The following is a 21007-nucleotide window of genomic DNA, read 5'->3' on the forward strand; positions in this document are numbered from 1 at the left end:
GATGATGATGATAAAAGATTTATATATTTTATTTCTGATGTTCCTCATTTAATTAAAACAGCAAGGAACAACCTTTACCATTCTGGAGCTGGTAAAAGCAATCGTTATATGTGGAATCAGGGTCAACATATTTTATGGTCCCATATTTCTGATTTATTTTATGAAGATTTAAAATGTCAACTACATGCATGTCCAAAGCTAACTGTTGAGCACATTAAAATAACTCCATTTTCAGCTATGAATGTTCGTTTAGCTGCACAAGTTTTAAGTGATTCATGTAGTACTGCATTAAAAATCTATGCACCATCAGATACAGCTGGGACAGCACAATTTTGCAAATATTTTAATGATTTTTTTGATTGCTTAAATGTTCGGAATACAAATGATTGTATATTAAAATGCAACTCTTTTTTGAAACCATTTTCTGACACAAATGATGTTCGATTTACATGGCTTAGAGAAACATTTTTAAAGTATCTTTCTGATTGGCTTTTTTCTATTGAATCAAGATCTGGAAATTTTTCAAAAAGTGAGAGAAGTAATATGTTTATTACTTGGCAAACTCATGAAGGTTTAAAAATCACAGTTAATTCTGTTATTGAACTTGTCAAATTTTTAATTAACAACAATGTAAGTTATGTATTAACTGAAAGGTTTTGTCAGGATCCTTTAGAAAATTACTTTGGACAACAACGGTCAATTGGTAGAAGAAAAGATAATCCTTCCTTGTTTGATTTTGGTTTCAATGATAATACCATTCGAAATCAACTTATATTTCACCCAATTGCAGGTAACTGTCAAAATGTCAATGAATCAAACAAAATATCAAGGGAGAGTACAACACGTATACCACGCAGAAAATGGACCAACTCTGAAAAATGTATTAATATGAAAAGTTGACTTTTCAAGTGATTCAATAAAAATTTCCCTTATGTCTCCTTGTACTGCTGAAAACAAAGAAAAAGAACATACATAAAAACGGCTATTTTCATAGCCACAAATCTTATTAAAAATGTTAAATGGCATAAAATATTGATTAGTTACATTAGAATTTTTTTTATATTTGTAATAAACTAAATTTCAGTTAATTTTGTAGACATTTCCTTACATTTACTTTTGTTACAATATAAACAGGCACCTATTATTCTTTTTATAAAACCTCCACAGGTATCCACTTCCCCCAAAAAAACTAGTGATTTCACAGGCAGATCTAAGTTAAGATTAGTTGATGTATGCATATATATATATATATATATATATATATATATATATATATATATATATATATATATATATATTAGGGGTAGAATTGATCTTTGAGTTGTTTTTGATCTATGAGTTATTAGTTGTTTATTATAAATATAAAACTAGTGTGCATAGTTAATTTTGGACTTCATTTTTAACTATTCTTTGTTTTCTTTTAGATAAGGGAGGGTCTCTTACCTAGCTTTTATTTCTATAAACAAATAACAAAAATTTTAAAAACTAATCTTTTTAATGACAAATAGTTGCTAAAGTTACTATGCCAAGCATGCTTTCATGAGATTTGTGGCTATGAAAATAACCGTTTTTAAGTGTAATATTCTACTAAACTTCTATAATCCAATTGATGTTTTTTTCATTTTTGAGCGGAGGGATTTTGACTTTGTTTGATTCTCTTTGATTTTGTGGATACTTAGTTTTTCTTTTGCATACGAAAAAGATCTTACTCTGACATAAAGTGTAATCAGATGATAAAATAAGTTTAAAGACAGTTCTTTGGAAACTCGATTTGTGCAAAGACCACGAAGTTCAGATATGTTAGCCAAAACTCCACTGTTTTTTAAGGTTTCAGCTACAATTAACTCTGAATCAATTTTTTTTACAAAACTTTTACTTTGATGGCGAAAGAGAAACTCAACTTTTGTAAAAATTTCTAAAACTGGAGGAGACACTTTCCACAAACCACCACGATTTTTAGCATTCACAAATTTATCATAAGCTTCAGTGCATGTTTCTGGACTCTCAAATAATTGTTCTGTTTTACCAGCATTAAGAAGTGAAAGGCAGTCTGTGCTTAACTTTTGCTGCCATAATCGAGAACTGCGAATTCTGCAATAAAATGTGCTAAATACATAACCACTTAGATAAAAGATAATTTCTTTGTCTCTATCAGAAAATTCAACAGGTGATAAACCATTTAAATTTAAAAAAGAAGTATTGTAAAGTGAGTTTGTAAGAAATGCTAAAACATGATTGCATAGTTCATAGCCAAGAAGTCTAGTCGATTTTTTAGTCAGATTGCTAAATAAAATTCCTTGATTAACAGTTTTGTAAAATTTAGGATAAAATCTTTCAGCATCACCATCAGCTTTAAAACCAGCTATTACTGTCTCTAATAGAGATAGAGTTTGTTGTGAAGTATCTAAAATTATTGCATGATTAATCCTTAACTCATCTCTATACAAATCAGGATAGCATTCATCGTTGATTAAGGTAGTAATACTTTTATCAAGCAGATTTTTAAATTCATCAAGAAGAATAGGTGGTTTAGGACTTTGTATCGTTAAATCTAAAGGAATACTTTGATGCTTTGAATTTGTATGCCTTGTAAGTCCTCTTTGAGATATGCACTTCTTAGAACAAATTGTGCAAGAAAATGTGCAATCAACTTGTTCACTAGATAACTCCAACACCAAAGCATCTAAATCTTTAACAAAATTTTCGTCTTCAAAAAGAATATCATTCTCCAAAGAAAAAAATAATGCTTCTTTATCAAATTCACCATAGAGTTCTTTCTGCGTTTCCATTTTTTGTGCACTCAGTTCCTGGCCGCCCGACAAATTTCAAGTGTTTCGTATGATTATAAGAAAAATCCAGATATTACGGCCCAAGTGACCAGACTATCTATTTCTTATGACTATGATTACATTTGTTCTAAATTGAGCACTTTAGTTCTCATTACTAGTTTAAGACTATTTCTAGGATTATCAGAAGATAAACAGAATTTCAGGCAATCAATTTATTTTTGATGAGTGATGCAATATTCTTTTCTTTCTTTCTTTTTTTTTTAAAATAAGCAAATTTCAAACAGGATTAGACTAATGAGTGGCTACATTTAAAGGCATTTTTTTAAACCCATGTATTGTCTTAATTTATTTGACTGAATTTTTTAACGATATCCTCATGTAACTTTAACGACATCCTCATGTAAAACCTTCCAGATAAACACATCATGTTTAAGCAGATACATTTTGAAATTAAATCAATATCAAACATATTTCAATACAAACACAAATTTTAGTGTTAAGTATGATATTTTTAATTCGTCTTTTGATTTAATTATTTTTCAAGGCCCTGTTAGATATGTATTATAAGATTCCTACTTGAAACAAATTATGATAAATTTTCAATTTTTTTTTGTCATGATTTGATTTTATTTTCAGTTTTGATACATATGAAAATGATCTTAATAGCATTAATTGTGTTACTTTCAAATGGTTGTTCCATTGCCCTGCATAAGAGCTTGTATAACTCTATTGTAGATGAAGGTGAGTCAATAAGTTTTGTAAGAAATTCTATGAAAAAGTTTAAAACTGAAACGGTATATAAGAATGGAGAAAGGTTTGTAAGAAGCTTAACAGACTCTGAATTGGATTTAAATGAATCTGAAGTTTCAACAGATGACCACAAGTATTATAGATCAACATACTATTCTGCTGGTAGTCACTATTTTACAGACCTTGCTAAAAACAACATAGGAGATATAGTTGTAACAAAAAGTAAGGCATTAAGTTCAGCATATCTGGTTGCAACTAAAGTCTTACTGGCATTCAATTTTACATTTTACGGAAATAGAGTGAATAGCATTTATGTAACTACAGGTGGTTTTCTTAGTGTATACCCATTATTTCACTCCTATATACATTATATTCATTATATAGCCCCTCTAATGGCTAACTTTAACTTAAAACAGAACAATAATTCTGCTGTTTATTATGGGGTAGGTAGAGACAAGTTTATTGTTCAGTGGGATAATGTTCAATTAAATCAATCTGACTCAGTTAATAATACATTTACTTTTCAAGTTACTATTTATAAAAATGGTACTTTTTTAATGGCATACAAGAATATTCCTTACTCATTGTATAATATAAGCAATACTGATCATCCTGTAACAGCTGGTATAGCTGATGGTTTCTTGGTAACTTTCATGAAGAATAATCCTTTCATCAAGCGTCCTGTTATTCACACCTTAATTCAGAAGTATCATGAAGTAAGTTTGCCTTTGGAAAAATTAAGATCTTATACTGCATATAAATTAGATCCTCTCAAGACCTGTAATGAATTCACCACCTGTGAGTCATGCACAGGCTCTAACATTTCTTTTCAATGTAGTTGGTGTCCTGGAGTAATGTTATGCTCTGATATTTACAGTTGGAAGCGGGAAGTCTGGCGTTCCTCAGAATGTGATGTTAAATCTTTTAGCTCACTTAGTAAATGTGCTTTGATAGCACCAACTAAAGTTGTTAAAAAAGAAAGTTTTGTGGGAATTGTTATTGGTATTACATTTTTGATATTATGCTTTATTTTAATTTCTTGGTTTGTTTATGGGTATTTACATCCTCAAAGTAGATTAGGAATGTGGCTTATTGAAAACCGACCAAGTACATGGTTTCATGCTAAATCTGGTGAAATTGATGAGGACTCCTCTAAAATGTTACAGATTAATACTTAAGTTTTTTTTTCACAAAAGTATGTATGTCTTTAAGCATGATAATATTGTAAATGTAAATTTAAGTGTAAAGTTTTTATTTTTTATTTTTGATTAAAGTTACATTATCTATTGACTTGTTGTTAAATAAAAAATGTTAAAACTTTCTTTCTGAAAAACCTTAAAACTATAAGAATTCTGATCTGATAATTTAGAATAATTTTGTGCTTGTGTATTGATATTGATATCAATTTTGATTTGATTTTTTTTACATTTGTATATATCATATATTTAACAATATTAGGATACTAATGATATCATTAATGTGTAAACTTCCAAATTTCTCTTTATAAATAAAAAAAAGTTAAGCAAAAAATGCTTCAATATGGCAGTTGTATGTTGAAAGTTGAATACCATGGCATTCTATGAAAATATTAGTGATCAACTTCGAGAGATAGAAATTTTGGAATCAATGTTTCCAGGTGAAAATGAATTGTATTGGCATGATCCCAATCTCTATTATAATGCAAAGGAATTCTTACATGATTGTGAAATAGTGTCTGGTTATCAAATTAAATCCAATCTAAAATTTCTTTGCTTTGAAATCAATCTAAATATTAGTGTAAAAATGGATGATAGTGTAAAAGAAGACAAGGCTACAAACATTAATCAAACTTATTTTTTAAAAGTAAATGTTACACTTCCAGGATTATACCCAAAAGAACAGTTTCCGCTAGTGTCTGTTATTTCAAATGATTTGTCACGAAGCAAGCAGACTACTCTCAATCTCAACTTGAGAAATTTTATCACAAAACTTGAGTTTGGTAGCATGATGATTCTTGATATAGTGATTTGGTTGCAGGATAATGCCCATCAATATTATCAAGACATTTCTAGTCAAGATAAACATTCCCTCACAATTGATGTCTCTGAAAGTTTTAGTTTTATGTGCTTATACATGCATCATATTTATAATAAAGAAAAACGTAAAAATATTGTTTGTTGGGCTGAAGAGCTTTTGTTAACTGGATTTCTGTTACCAGGTAAACCTGGGGTTGTGTATGTAGAAGGATCTACATGTGATATTGAACAGTATTTTGAACGCTTGCGTAAGTTGAGCTGGAAAAAAATAACTTGTAAACTAAAAGATGTATGTGAAAAAAAAAAGTTTACTAATTTTCAAGAACTTTCATTTGGATCTCAAAACTCAAAACATATGGATATGGGAAAGTTTTTCACTTTTTTAAAAGAAAATGAAATAGGTTATATATTTAATTGTCTTTTTGGGGTTAAAAGTTGACATGTTTTTATCAACATGTAGAAACTAATAAAATAACAACCTCATGTATATTTTGTTTTCTTGATCTCTTTGCTGGGTTGGTGATAGCATTTAAATGAATACAAACAAATAATTCTTTGTTTTGAAATTTGTTCATAAAAATGGCAAAATGCATAATATTTATTTTTTGAAGCAAAAGATCGTCTTTTTTACTAAGCGCTGTGTAAATCTATTATGAGTCTTTCAAAGTAAAACAATCATCAAACCTATTGAAGTTATTATCTGACTTAAATAAAGTTCATCAATTTTTAATCTGCTTCAATCTGCCTTATTATTGATCACATAATGCATTATTTAGTATTGCAATTGCTTTTAAACAGTTTTAAACAGTTTTGAGTTTTTAAGAGTTTAAACTGATAGGAGCTGAAAAATCAAAGACATGGTTTTTGGTTTTTATTTTAGGATGTAATTCCAAATTACTACCAAGTTTCATAATTTGGGTTTAATTCATTATTGTCAAATTCTTCTCAAATTATGCAAGTTGCTGGGTAAGTTTTTAAAACCAAATATTTGCATAATAATCTTTTGCTTATTGTACCAATGACGTTTTGAGAGAAAATGCAGAAAATGAATCAAAAAAAGCTAAATATTTTTCATTTTAGTAAAATATATATATATACAATATATAATTATAAAATTAATAACACCAAATCTAACTTTTACCAGCACATAGAAGTATATATACTTTATTTTGTGTGTATACACATAAAAAGTATATTTTAGAAGTTTATGAGGTACTTCTGTTCTCCCCACTTGACGCTATTTTTTTTTCTTTTATACCAGACCAGCAATCTTTTTTCATGATAATTTAAGGCTTTTATAAAAAAAATTTTTCATTGAATGCATTACAATTATTTTTCACATTCAATGCATGTCAAGTCAACCGAAAGTATAAACCTATTATATCCATAAATATCTACCTACTTATAAATCTTATGCATCAACAAATATATTATATACTCTAGCAAGTCTTTATGATAAAGGATTTTTATATCTAAATTAATTTAACAAGAAATATGTATGTTTACAAACAAAAGTGTTTATCAAAGAAGATGTACAAAGTGTCTACATTTACGTTCATTTCCTTTCAAACTTAGCATACGTTCATACTCAAATGTTTAATTATTTATGCATCCTAAATGATTTACTAGCATCTATTGATCTAGAGAGAATGACCAAGTTGATAAAGATTGTATCAACTTGGTCATTCTCTCTCCTGCATTTATCTTTCATTTATTTTTTATGATATCATTATTACTATTACTTTTGTTAATTCATTTTATTTTTCTCGGTTTGTGCTTTGACACGGAATTGTGAATTTTACTTATCATAAAAATATTTTAAAAAATTATTCTAAAAAAAACTTAAATATTGTTTAGATGTTTTTTTTACCTGATATCGCTAAAAATACAACGTAAAAACTCTTTTGCAAATTTTCGCGTTGCCGCAACCAGTACTCTCATCTTGAAGAAACTTATTCCCCATATGCTTTGCACAGCAATTGATCTCCATTAGCTACACCTTTCTTCAAATTAAAACAAAATAAAAGCTTTTACCACAAATCTTGTTTTGTTGGCACAAATGTTGACATGGTTAGAGCACAAAAAGAATTTGTTTACATTTTAGCGGCGTGACATATCTGAATTTTGGCGGGAATTTATGACGCATCATCGTAAGTTTAGTTATAAGATGGTCCAATGCAATTTAATGTTAGTTACGCCATCTTTTTAAAATCCCTCAAAACATATTTGTGCCCTCAACTTTTACAAACATTACTGGTTAAAAACTATTGTCATTAAGAAAAGCTACGCGTATCATCATTAATTTTTCTAGCGCTTGCCATGATGTTTTAAAGCAATAGAACTACACGTCTCCTTGATCATTTTATCTTAATCAAGAGAAACAAACTAGTATTTAAAGGGGTATGCGTCATTTTTGGTTCTTCCAACGTAGAGGTGCTTTGGTGTCTTGGATATCACTATCAGCTTCTATGTAATTTGTACCCTATCTTGTCGCTGTGTTTTTTTCTATATTTTCACAAAAGTTTTCTTGTTTGTAAAAATGTAGAAAAAAGTATCGCTAATTCTATTCACTCTTGTTGCATTTTGTTCATTGGTCTGACGTAGTTTGCATGGCGTGTAATCTTTTTACCCTTGATCACTTGCTCTAGTACATCCTGAGTACGATTTGTGACGAAATGGTTTCTGGATGACATTTTGTTACAAAACGTGCTTCGGATGACTTCAACTACACCTTCTCACGAACTCGAGAATTTCTAAGGACTTTCGTTGACATACCGGTACTTTCGTGCAATTCTTTGAATCTCTCCTCAGCTGTGTTATTAATCCATCGAACTCGCTACGTCTTTGTCAATCAAGACGTTTTACAATTACTCTGAAATTCTTGATTGCTGCTACTCTTGACAGTGCGGTTGTTTTACTCAACGGTGCCATTTCCCGAAAAACAGTTAGCGGGTTGAGGCTTCACACGCACACTCCAGTTTTCAAAAAAAGTTCCGGTTTCTTCGCTTCTGAATGCAGAGCCGCTATTTGTCATTATTTCCACAGGCGCTCCTGTTTCACAAAATATAGCCCGCAAGTGTCAGATTCCTTCTGTGCTTCCCTGGGCATGACAATTGACCCCATAGTGCAAATTTTGAAGGACTACTGTCGCTTAAGCTCAAGTAATGATTTATACAGTAATGAGAGATATTCATGCTTAATCTTTTCCAATTTTTGTTGAATTCTATTTATCTAAGCGACCATGCAATGGTAGCTAGATTATCATCTTCCGTACATCTTCCGTACATCTTCTTTTACTACGGTTGGGAACTTCTTCAAAAAAAAGAGTAGAGTTCTAACTCTAAAGCGGCCGGTCTTTTTGTGCATTTCCAAAATCTCTTTTTCTTTTATTAATGCAATTCCAGCATAGATTGCAAGTTTGTCAAGTTTCAACATTCTTATCGGCTAGATTTTCTACCACCTCCCGGAACATGTTCACTCTTCGCTACATTAACAGCTCACCTGACGCCCTTGATTTCAGTCTTAACTATTAAATACAAAGTCCCTATTAAAACATAAAGACTGTTACGGAGTCTGTGAACAAATGTAGTTTGTTGAGCTTGCATGCCAAAGCCATGTTAGTACCAACCAAATCAATGTCCAAATCTATCATACTTATATAGACTGCAGATTTACTCTTATAAAGTCATGTGTCTTCAACAAAAACTCCTCCAATCTGGGCATGAGCTTATCATGCTAAAGCGTAGGCATAAATCCACACTCGATCTTCATTACCATGTGCTTCCTATTCTCCACAAATAGGTTCATTTTCTCTTATTTTTCTGAAGACTTCTTTCAGCAATTACCTCACTCCCACATCATGAACCTCATCATCCCACCCACTCGTCAAAGAAACTATTTTCTGCGTATTAAAACTGAAAATAATTCCAATAACCATCCCTGCTTTACTCATTTGAGTAATTCACTCTTGCACTCTGGCTTAACGCGTCGTCTCCATCTCACTATATCTATTTAACTTTTTACCCCAATCTGCTTCTTGATTTCAAGCTAAATATTTTCTTCCTTTTTTACCACCGCACACATATTCTCAGTAAAACACGCTTCAGCTGACAAAAGAATAGTGACTTCTCCTAGTAATCCTATTGAACTTATTTTAAGCATCGCATCCGCTCCAAAAGTCGAGAAATTGCTACTAGAACTGATCCTCCGTGTAGACACTGTGTTGATTTCAAGGAAAACCGTTCCCAATCAAAGACTTCTATGAATTATGTTTTAGAAAAGGTGTCTAACCTTTGTAAAAGATAGCTTCAGTCGCTCATCCGAAACCAATTTTCGAAAGACTATCGTTCTTTAACATCACAGTATCCACAGTAATTTTTACAAATCAATCCTCAACTTTCATTTAAACTCGCTATCGCGCACTTAATTCTATAATATTCGAGAGCGAGATAGCACACACGGCTCGCTCTCCTGATCGTTTCCCTGACTCTTGTACATTTTGCCGCCATGTGTTCCATCTAATCGCATTTGAAACATAAAATAGTTTTCTTAGGGCCTGTTTATATAGAAAGCGGGCTGGCTCGTTTACCGAGATATAGACGTCATCAATATTTTAACTTAATTTTATTTTGCGTTTATATGAATAAACGAGTTAGCCCGGATGGCGAGGTCTCACTGTTTTTTGCCTAGATCTCGGCAAACGGGCTGGTTAATTTCTTATATAAATTTGTACGCATGCGTATAAACTCTTACATTTTTTAAATTTTAAAGCTTCCGCGTAAAATAATAAATTTAGATAATAAAACTGACAACTTCCGTGTACTTAAAATTTTAGTTGTTTTGCTTTTACAATTTACCAAAGATCCAGTATCTTTTAAGTAATATAAAGTAATAGCTACTTTTTTATCTGCTGATAGAGCTCTAGAGTTAGGCGAAAAAGATAAATAAGGGCTTAACTCTGAAAGGAGATAAATAAGGGCTTAACTCTGAAACCAAATTCATGAAAAGAAACCGTGAAAGGCTAAAATTTATTTTCCATACATCAATGGGAGCTACACCAGTTATTATATTATGCCACCATTAAATCAGTTCTGACAGTTTTAAACCAGCAACTATGATTTTTTCTTTTAAGGCACCTCTCTCTTGCTTGTTTCATCTTTTGAAGTGATTGTGATCGTTTTCGTAAAACAATAATATTTTAAAAATTATCAAATTTAAATTTGTAAAGCTTATATAACACAATTAGGCTTTTAAAAAGCATTATTTGTGTTATAATACCAGTCAAACATATTGTTAAAATGCAATGTGTTTTTTGTCGCTAGCCGCCATCTTTAAAATTATTACTTTACCGATAAAGAGGCTAGCCCTGCTAGAAAAAGCCAGGCTGACCTCGATATCATTTTTTATTTTTTTGGCAAAAATTCATATAAACGCAATTTTAAAACTGGCTCGTATTCCGGGCTAGCTTTGCAAACGGGCTAGCCCTTGTCCATATAAACAGGCCCTTAATTGCTGCGAAAGTTATCCATTCGTTCTCCGTTGCTATTTTTCGCTTCGTAAACAACTCACATGCCGTGTAAGCATTCGAAGAGTTTCTTTACATCATTCTTTTCTTGTACTCCCAAACTATCGTAGATTTCTCAGCTAACACTTAACCGCAATAAGACAGGGTAGAGCACTGTCAATTCGAGATATTGCATATCAACGTTTTATGTACAAATCTCATTGGTTAGCAGTATTAAATGTCATAAAATAAAAGTTACATAACGTCATTGAATCTTCTTATGCTTTCTATGAGGTCTCAGCGCAAACGAAAGTTAGAGAAAAATATTAAAACATTTTTCTGCTGTAAGAAGAATTTGAAATATAAAATTATCCAAAAAATGTTTTTCTTCTTGACTTAGATCTCAATTTGAAATCGTGTTGAACCTCAGTGTGAGCCATACATCTAAGTTTTTATAATCCAATGCAATTAGCATATTTCTGTTGTTTCAAGAATTAAAGTTATTGTACATTTAAACTTATACTGAATATTTGACAATGTATTATACAACAACACCTACATGAATAATAATCACAGTGATAAAACAAAAATACACACTTAAATAGTGTAAAGTTCCAAAACTATTACCTCATTTATATGCATACATACATACATACATACGTACATACATACATACATACATACATACATACATACATACATACATACATACATACATACATACATACGTACATACGTACGTACATACATACATACATACATACATACATACATACATACATACATACATACATACATACATACATACATACATACATACATGCATACATACATACATACGTACGTACATACGTACGTACATACATACATACATACATACATACATACATACATACATACATATATTGTTGTCTAATACAATTTTTATGTTTTACACACCAATATTATTTCAGACAAAATAATCGTCTGTCTCGCAAAGGAGATATTGTTTTTTCGGATGCAGGGAAAGCACCTGGACTTACTATATGGAGAGTTGAGGTTAAAAAAATTACTTTTTTTAAAAAATAAATTGTAACATTTTTCTTTATGATAACTTCTTTAATTTTTAATTAAAAAAATCAAAAGTATTTAAAAAATTATTTTTTTAAAACTTAAAATGACTTTTTTAATGTATGATTAAATCATATTTTAATGTCAAAATGTTATTTTAAAAAAAGGATTTTGGCTTGAAAAAAGTTGAGATAGCTGAAGTACCAATTTTCTACAATGGAGACTCATATGTTGTGTTGAAGGTAATTGAAAAATTTAATTAGATCTCAAAATTTATATAGTTGCTTAAAAAAAAATAAGTGTACTTATAGAACACAAGTTAGATTTGTTTTGCATTATCATTATGATAATCATTATGTGCTGAAACTTTTGCATTTCTTAGTGTGAAGGAAAATCGCCTCCATACAGCTGTCATATTCACTTCTGGCTTGGGAAGAAGACATCACAAGTACTAATGAATTTTTTATGCTTTTATTTTAAAAATAAATTATATGCACACACACACACACACACACACACACACACACACACACACACACACACACACACACACACACACACATACACACACACACATGTATGTATGTATGTATGTATGTATGTATGTATGTATGTATGTATGTATGTATGTATGTATGTATGTATGTATGTATGTATGTATGTATGTATGTATGTATGTATAATGGATTATTTCTAGGATGAAGCTGGAACTGCAGCATTGAAGTCGGTGGAGTTGGATGATTTACTTGGAGGTTCTCCAACCCAATACAGAGAGGTTGTTTTTTCTTTTTTTCTTTTTTTTCTTTTTTTTAATTATAAGACTTAATGACTTAATGTGTAATAAGTTTAATGTGCTTTTGATTCATTTTAAAAATAGATTCAACAACACGAAAGCAGAAGATTCCTCTCATATTTTCCTAAAGGTATTAAGTAAGTAAACATTATACATATAAAATGTCAGAAAAATATTTACTAAACCAGTTAGTTGCTCAAAACAGCTTTTTTAATACCTTTGTATGATTTACAAAAGTTAAAAAGTTCTTTTAAATTATTTTAAAAAAACTTTTTTTATGATTTTTTTTGTCAAAACTTTTTTTTCTGGTATTAAAATTTTTTCTATTTGAAGTAAATTACTTCAAGTAGTTTCTTTATTATTTTATTTAACCAAATTTTGTTTTTGCTCAAAAAAAAAAAAACAAGGTTCAATTAGATATTTTCTATTAAAAAAAGATCATGTACAAAATCATGTGAATAAGTTATTTGTGCTATATTAAGATATGAAGAAGGAGGGGTTCGATCTGGTTTCAAACATGTGGAGATAAAGAAAGTAAAAAGATTAATGCAAGTGAAGGGTCGCAAAAGGCCTCGTGTTTTTGAGGTTTATTTTGTTCTAAATAAAATTATTCTTTTTTTTTTTTTTTGTAATTTAACATATTTTTATTTACCCGTCTCTTATGCAATTATGGTCCTGATGAGAAATAGTGTAAATAAAATTATAGTGTGATTTATGCTATTTAATGCTGGAGAGCTTAATGTATAATGAAATCCCTTTTTTTCTTTATTCTTTAATATTATGTTTATTTTGAAAAAAAAGAAAAAAAAAATTGATCAATCATTACATTTAACTTATTTACTTGAATCAACTTTCATTTTATTATTTATTAATAACTATTCAAATGAAAGTCACTTCCCTCTCGAAATAGAGATAAAGTTTTATTGATTGGAAATAATAATTTGTAAAGGATTTAAAAAATAAGCAAAATGGATAATAGTCGACTTATTTTTTAATTATGCTGTAATTTAAAAAAGGTCCTTAATCCAAGTTCCACCTTTCATTATTTATTCTTTATGTTTTATGTAATGGGTGTAACCTTAAATTTAACTAATAATCTGAAAAAGAAATTATTTTAAGTATATCTGAAGCATGAATGACATTTAAACAATGAGATTATTTTAATAGTTTTGATAAGAAGCTTTTTTTTTTCTCATTTAGTACATTTTTTTTCTCATTGTTTACATCAAGATTTTAATTCAAAATAGAATGAGAAATAGTAGTTCTTGTAAAAATATTTGAGCTAGTAAACCATAGTTTCAGAATTTGCTAAATTTTTAATTACTACAAAATCTCATTAAAATTATTACAAATCCTTAATTTCAGTGTACACTTACAAGTAGTTCCAGAAATGCAACCATTTAAATTCTCTCTATTCTTCTATTTACAACTATTGTTCTATTCACATTACAATGTCTAAAATAGGATTTTTTTTGTAAAAAGATTTCTTTTTATATTAATAATCTATGAAGTCATATTTCAAGAACCTGTTGCAGTTAGAGACTTCAGTCCCTAACTGCAATATTTTTTTTTTTTGCAACATTTTAAATCTTGTAATAATGCAAAAATCTCCATATTATAGAACTATTGGCTACATATATTCTATTAAACTAGCTGACAACCTAAACAAAATAAACATTAAATTCATAACTACTAACCTATCACATTATTCATTGTATTATATTAGTTGCAAGTGTTTTTTTAAATTTTTTTGATTTATCATCTTGTGTGTGTAGTAAGAGTGTTAATGAAATCTGTTAATAGCCAGAATTTTTTTTTTAATTTGTATATTGTTTATAGGTTCCTTGTAACTGTGATTCTTTAAACCATGGAGATGTTTTTATTTTGGATAATGGTGGTTGCATCTGGGTTTGGTGTGGCAAAGAGAGTTCTGAAGCTGAAAAGAGAAAGGTTTAAGTTTCATGTTTGCATTGTTGTTCTTATTAGAGATTGATAAAGTTGCTAATTTTAACAGCAAAATCTTTACTAATGCAATATTTGAACAATTTGAACAATTGCATTTCAATAAATTACTTAAATTAAAAGTGAAATATGTGGAAGGAGGAAGAGGGAATGATATACTTAAAGTATACTAAACTTTTTTTTGTATTAAAAAAAAAATTCTAAAATGTCTTTAAGTTGTTTTTTTAAAATATCTCTATTTTGTAGACATTCACTCAATATAGCTGGCAGTTTTGGTGTTAGAAATTTTTTCAGAACCAGAATTTTCTTGTCTAATCATTTAATGATATTTTTAGGGAATGGAAGTTGCTCAGGCTTTTCGAGATGAAGGCAGAGGAGGAAGCGGTATTGGTGAAAAAGATACACGAATTATAGTTGTTGGTAAGTTTTTTTCTGTAAGTTTTACATAAAAGTGTTGTTTTTTTACAGCTATTTATTATGTTTTTCTTTTTTAGTTAAAATTGCTCTAGTAACATGTCTGTGGTATTTTTTTTGTGTGTAAGTTTCAAGAAAGTGTAAAGTACAAAAATGTACAGTAATAATTAGTAATACAAATAATCTAATTTACTGTAAAACTACTAATTTTAGATGATGATCCTTCTATGCACCCCTTAAAAGCAAGTAAAAACGACCCTTTAGCATTATTTTTTGAACACCTGGGTTCATTTGGACATATTAAACCATCAGATGGAAAAAGTTCTGATGAATTAGTGGAAAGGGAGAAGATGAAGCTCATTACTTTGCACAGGTTTTGTGAATATTTATGAGTAAAAAATTATTTTACAAATTAAGTTAAAATAAATTTGAAATTAAATTAAAGTTAACTTTAAATGAAAATAAAGTTAATTTTAAATTGAATTAAAATTTTTTTATAATTAAATTTAAATTATTTAGACTAAATGGTAATAGAAGTGATAGATAAATAAACTGAAAATGGTTGTGTTTTAAAAAACATGTTTAAACAACCTTTAAAATCTTTACAATAATCAACATTAAATTTAGAGTTCGGTTTGGTTAAAATTTTTTCAAACATCATTTATAAGTCAAAGAAATGTTTAATACATTTCTCTAAGCTGGACGGCATTTCATCTTTTTTTATTGTTTTTCAATATCTTTAGTTATACTAGTAAGCTTATAATTAAGATTTATTTTGCTAATTATTAAAATGAGTTCTAAAAATTAGAATGAGTAAGTATGCACCCGTGTGCGTGGATGTATGCACCCGTGTACATCCATGTATTAAAATTCCATGTATGAGATATTTCAAACATTCAATTTTAGTGCTGCATCAAAAAGTGCTGAAATGTTTTTTGTTAGGTTTTGATGTGGCATTAAAAGTTTTAATTATCAAACAGGTGAATATGAAATCTTGATAAGTCTTGTAAAATGTTTGTAAAAAAAACTATTTATCACTTTACAATTGATGCACAACTAAAAATTGTGTTACTTGGATATGGCTGATGTTTCCAAAAATAATCTTAAAGGATAATTTTAGGCTACTAATTCTAAAAAGGTCAGAAACCTTATTAACTTTTTTTAAATCTAGCTTTAAAACTTTAGGGACAAGCTTGAAGCAGTATAAGGCAGTATAATGCAGTATAATGGAGTATAATGCAGTAAAGACAGTAAAGACAATATTAATTCAGTTGTAGTTGAAATGCATATTTAATTCTGATTCAACATCAAATAGATTTTTTTTTTACAGCAAATTTAAATATTTAGATAAATGAATTATTCTTTTTAATGTTTAGGGTTAAAATTACTGATTCTGTTGGTTCTAATGGTATGCATGGGCAATTGCGAGTTATTGAAGAGGCCACTGGAGATTTGAAGTATAAAATGCTTGATAATGATGATACTTTTGTATTGGATAATGGAGGTATTGGTCTGTGGGTTTGGGTAGGAAAAAATTCTAGCAACGAAGAAAAGCTTCAAGGCATGAAGGTAGCTGTAAACTTCTTGAGAAGCAAAGGATATCCTGATTACACACAAGTTGTCATGGTTAAACAAGGCTCAGAGACACCAGCTTTCAAACAGTGCTTTATTGATTGGCCTATGAAGCCAGTAGATCCTCAGCAAGTAACATTTGTATCTGGAAGAGGAGTTGGTATATTACATTTTTTTAAAAGTTTCTATGAAAAGGATAATAGCATTAAATCAAAATAATAAAGGTTTTTTTTTTCATCAAAGCTCAAGATTTATTCCGTTCTTTTTTTATTTAATTTTTTTTTTAAGCAAAAAGTATTCCTCAAATGAGCTTTGATACTTCAAAAATGCATTTGCAGCAGAAGCGTCAAGAGGAAAGAATGGTGGATGATGGTCGAGGTAAAGTTGATGTATGGAGAGTAGAAAACTTTAAATTGGTACCTGTACCCAAAGATGCCACTGGTGTTTTTTTTGGAGGAGATTGCTATGTCATCTTGTATACATATGTTGTAGATCGAAAAGAGTGTTACTTAATCTATTATTGGCTGGTAAAAATTAGTATAACTTAATCTATTATTGGCTGGTAAAAATTCTTCAGAAAAAACTGGTCTAAATTGTTAATTTTTTATTTTAGAATGTAAACCTGCTGAATATTAAATTAGATGAAGTTGTTTATAAAGAAACAGCCCCCTCCCCCTAAGTTGTTGTTTTTAATCAGGTTTTACTAGTATAGCTTTGTTTTCTTTATACAAAGGGCTTAAAAAGTACAACAGATGAGAAGGGTACAGCAGCAGCTATGACTGTTAAAATGGACGAGAGTCTTGGAGGAGCAGCTGTTCAGGTATTCATTTTCTATTTGCACAAATTATGTGTGGCATCTATCATGTTATAAATACTTTAAATAAAGCACTAATAAAGTTTTTTTTTTGGATAAAAGTCTTGTACAGAAATTATAGCTTTTTAAGCACGGAACGTTTCACAAAAAGTATATAGTGTTTTTTACATGTGAAATTTATTGCAATTGTCATTCAAGTAATGGTTCTTTTTAATTTGCTCACTTTTTTGTTGTTTGATGACTAAAGACCTAAATATTGCAAAGCAAATGTGTTCAGTTGCATCAGTAATGAAAATGAAAAAAATAGTCTTTTTGCTTAATTTTTATTGAAATAAAAATTGTATTAAACAAAATGTCAAATTTTTATGTTCAAATGGACTTCAAATATTTAAATGCCAAGTTTTTTTTAACTTAAGGTTCGCGTGGTTCAAGGAAAAGAGCCTCTTCATTTTTTAAAAATATTTAACAACAAGATGATAGTGTATAAAGTAAGTTGTTTAATCTTTTGTTTTTTTCTATAGAAAACTATGCTTTTGTTTACTTATACATTTTAAACTTATTTTAGGGTGGTAAAGCCAGTGGTTTTCGTGGTCAACAGCAAGAGTTACAAGAGAGTGGGCTGCCTCGACTCTTTCAAGTTCGAGGGCAGACAATTAAAAAAGCACTGGAGGTAAGTCATTTACTATATTAAATTTTAAATATTATTGATCGATATTTTTCAATATTAATTAACACTAAACTTTTTCTAATAAAGGTTGAACCTTGTGCAGCTTCATTGAATTCAAATGATGTATTTGTCTTGGTTTCCCATAAGTATGGTTACCTCTGGTATGGTAAAGGGTGCATTGGAGATGAACGAGAGTTGGCAAAAGAAGTTGCTTCTCGCGTTGCACCTCGTTACGCTAATGATTTCATTGTGATTCCTGAAGGCAAAGAGCCTAGAGATTTCTGGGATTTACTAGGAGGAATTGGAGAGTATGCTAGTGGAAGTATTTTCCAGGTATAATAACAAGTTATTTTATTTGTTGTTTTTTTGTTTATTTGGGTTTTTTTTCCAGATTTTAACTCTTTAATATTATTATTATTATTACTATTATTATTATTATTATTATTATTATTATTATTATTATTATTATTGTTATTATTGTTGTTGTTGTTGTTGTTGTTGTTGTTGTTGTTGTTGTTGTTGTTGTTGTTGTTGTTATTATTATTATTATTATTATCATTATTATTATTATTATTAATTTTATCATTATTATTAAATTATTAACTATTATTATTGAATTGGAGAGTATTGTAGTGGAAGTATTTTCCAGGTAAAATCTAATAACAAGTTATTTTGTTTGTTGTTGTTTTTTCTTTTTTTTGTTTACTTGTTTTTTTTTTTCCAGATTTTAAGCCTTTTTTTATTATCATTATTTAGGAAGCCATCCCAGAATACCCTCCACGTTTATTCTTATGTTCAACTGCTAGTGGAAAGTTTGAAGTAGAAGAACTTTTTAATTTTACTCAGAGTGATCTTGATGTAAATGATGTAATGATTCTTGATACACATGATTATGTATTCGTTTGGTTGGGAAATCATTGCACAGAAACTGAAAGGAAATTAGCATCAAAGACTGCTATGGTACATAATTCATAAAACATAATTAATTGTTAGTTTTGCACTAAATCGTTATTTGGATAAACTTGGCTTATAAAAGATCTAAATAAATAATGCTAGTTTTTATGCAATTCAAATGTACCCTTAGTATTTTTTTTTTTTTAAATATCTTTTTACGGGGTACTTTAATTTTCTTCTAATGCTCTATGGTCCGATCAGAATTATGCAGTTAATGATTTTATTTGAAAAATGTATAATTTTTTGTTGTTGGTTGTTGTGTTAGATTTATGATTTTATAACTCATTAATGTCATTAATGTCATCACTTTAACGCATTAATGTCAAGCAATATTTGCTCGGTACCTCAGATATAAGAAAGTTATGTAGAATGTTAAATAGTTTTTATTGCTCAGAACAGGAAATGATTTTTTGTTGTATTTTTTTTTCAAGGACTATGTGAACACAGATCCCTCTGGTCGAGATCCTGAAAAAGTCCAGAAGCTCGTAGTTAAGCAAGGTTTTGAGCCACCCAATTTCACAGGATGCTTTCCAGCATGGGATAGCAGTATTTTTTCTGTGAGTTTAATGTTAGGTTTTTATTATATTAAGTCTCGTTGTCTTTCTGATTTCCAAAATTTTATTTATAATAGCATGGTAAAATTATTTATTGTAGCATTATGAAATTATTTACAATAGCATGGTAAAAGTTACGAGAGATTAAAACAGGAACTCAACAACAAGTTTGCTGGGATTACGATGGTTGACGAGTACATCAAAGAGTTCTCGCTCGATCGAAAGCTTCCCCTGTCAGCTCTTCAAAGTAACAACATTCCGAATGGTGTTGACCCAAAAAGAAAAGAGGTAATCTTTACTTTCTGTTACTCGTTTTTGAATTATTCAGAAATATACGTCAGCAAGTGTTATGATACTTTTGTTGCGTTTAGTATTATTTGACTCCCGATGAGTTTCTTTCCACATTTGGAATGACATTAGCTCAATACGACCAACTGCCGCAATGGAAGAAAGACGAAAAAAAGAAAAGCGTCAGGTTATTTTGAGCAAGTTCTAGAGTTCTTTTCTACATAAAAGCGCGAAATAGAAATAGATTTATCCAATAATATTCAATGCTGAAAGCGTACAATAAAAATTTAATTTTTAGAATTGGTGTATGTTTTAAATTACAGCAATTTAAATAATAAAAGCGTTTAGAAAAATACACGGATTACAAAGGTTTTTAGATTCTAGTAGATGAAGACGATAATGGTAGTTAGGTATGATGAATTAAACATTTAGAAATGTAAATATGCCATATAGTAATATAAAACTCGCACGATCCATTTTAAGGGGATTTTTTAATCATTGTATTTATTGATGTGCATTTCAAAGAATAGATTGTCAATATGTCAACTGAAAATTATTTGTTTTTGTTAAAACAGCTCCCTTATTTAAAATGAATAAATAAGTATGGTAAAAAAAACGAACAAAAAAGAACAAACAGAAGCATGTTTAGGTTGAGTGGTTAATTATGGTATCTAATGCAATAGGGGAAATTTGTAAATCAAAGCAGTTGAATTTTTACACTGTAATTGTATTACAGTGTAAAAATTTTTTCCTAGCAAAAAACCTTTATTTTTTAAAAAAACTTGTTACATCATGAAAAGTCTCAAAAGCATATTTATTTAGCTGAAACTTTAGTTCAGTGGTCAGGACATGAAACAAGTCTATTACGCAGTGCTATCGATT

At 29.4% G+C, this 21007-nt stretch overlaps 4 protein-coding genes across 4 annotated transcripts; 3 read left to right on the top strand and 1 right to left on the bottom strand.

Moving 5' to 3' along the window:
- Window positions 1-1545: 1545 nt before the first annotated feature.
- On the bottom strand, window positions 1546-2896 carry LOC149884205 (uncharacterized). The gene has a single exon (XM_090098546.1). It carries the CDS (start codon window positions 2787-2789, stop codon window positions 1596-1598), a length of 1194 nt encoding a protein of 397 aa, XP_089954672.1. The 5' UTR covers window positions 2790-2896; the 3' UTR covers window positions 1546-1595.
- Window positions 2897-3436: 540 nt separating this feature from the next.
- On the top strand, window positions 3437-6039 carry LOC149884206 (plexin domain-containing protein 1-like). The gene has a single exon (XM_090098545.1). The coding sequence runs from the start codon at window positions 3437-3439 to the stop codon at window positions 4715-4717; it is 1281 nt and encodes a 426-aa protein (XP_089954671.1). The 3' UTR covers window positions 4718-6039.
- On the top strand, window positions 5109-6039 carry LOC149884207 (RWD domain-containing protein 2B-like). The gene has a single exon (XM_090098547.1). It carries the CDS (start codon window positions 5109-5111, stop codon window positions 5991-5993), a length of 885 nt encoding a protein of 294 aa, XP_089954673.1. The 3' UTR covers window positions 5994-6039.
- Window positions 6040-6325: 286 nt separating this feature from the next.
- On the top strand, window positions 6326-20678 carry LOC145185205 (advillin-like). Its single transcript, XM_090098544.1, has 20 exons — window positions 6326-6520; window positions 12011-12095; window positions 12275-12349; window positions 12490-12555; window positions 12805-12882; window positions 12985-13037; window positions 13383-13485; window positions 14740-14850; window positions 15198-15282; window positions 15490-15649; window positions 16653-17008; window positions 17137-17375; window positions 17582-17668; window positions 18079-18150; window positions 18228-18332; window positions 18417-18662; window positions 19086-19289; window positions 19715-19840; window positions 19961-20125; window positions 20209-20678. Exons 1-20 carry the CDS (start codon window positions 6507-6509, stop codon window positions 20320-20322), a joined length of 2544 nt encoding a protein of 847 aa, XP_089954670.1. The 5' UTR covers window positions 6326-6506; the 3' UTR covers window positions 20323-20678.
- The last annotated feature ends 329 nt before the right edge of the window (window positions 20679-21007 follow it).

This window comes from Hydra viridissima, unplaced genomic scaffold, assembly GCF_058129835.1.
Source record: "Hydra viridissima isolate aposymbiotic clone 2 unplaced genomic scaffold, HvirCarnegie_v1 scaffold_9, whole genome shotgun sequence".
Taxonomy (NCBI): domain Eukaryota; kingdom Metazoa; phylum Cnidaria; class Hydrozoa; order Anthoathecata; family Hydridae; genus Hydra; species Hydra viridissima.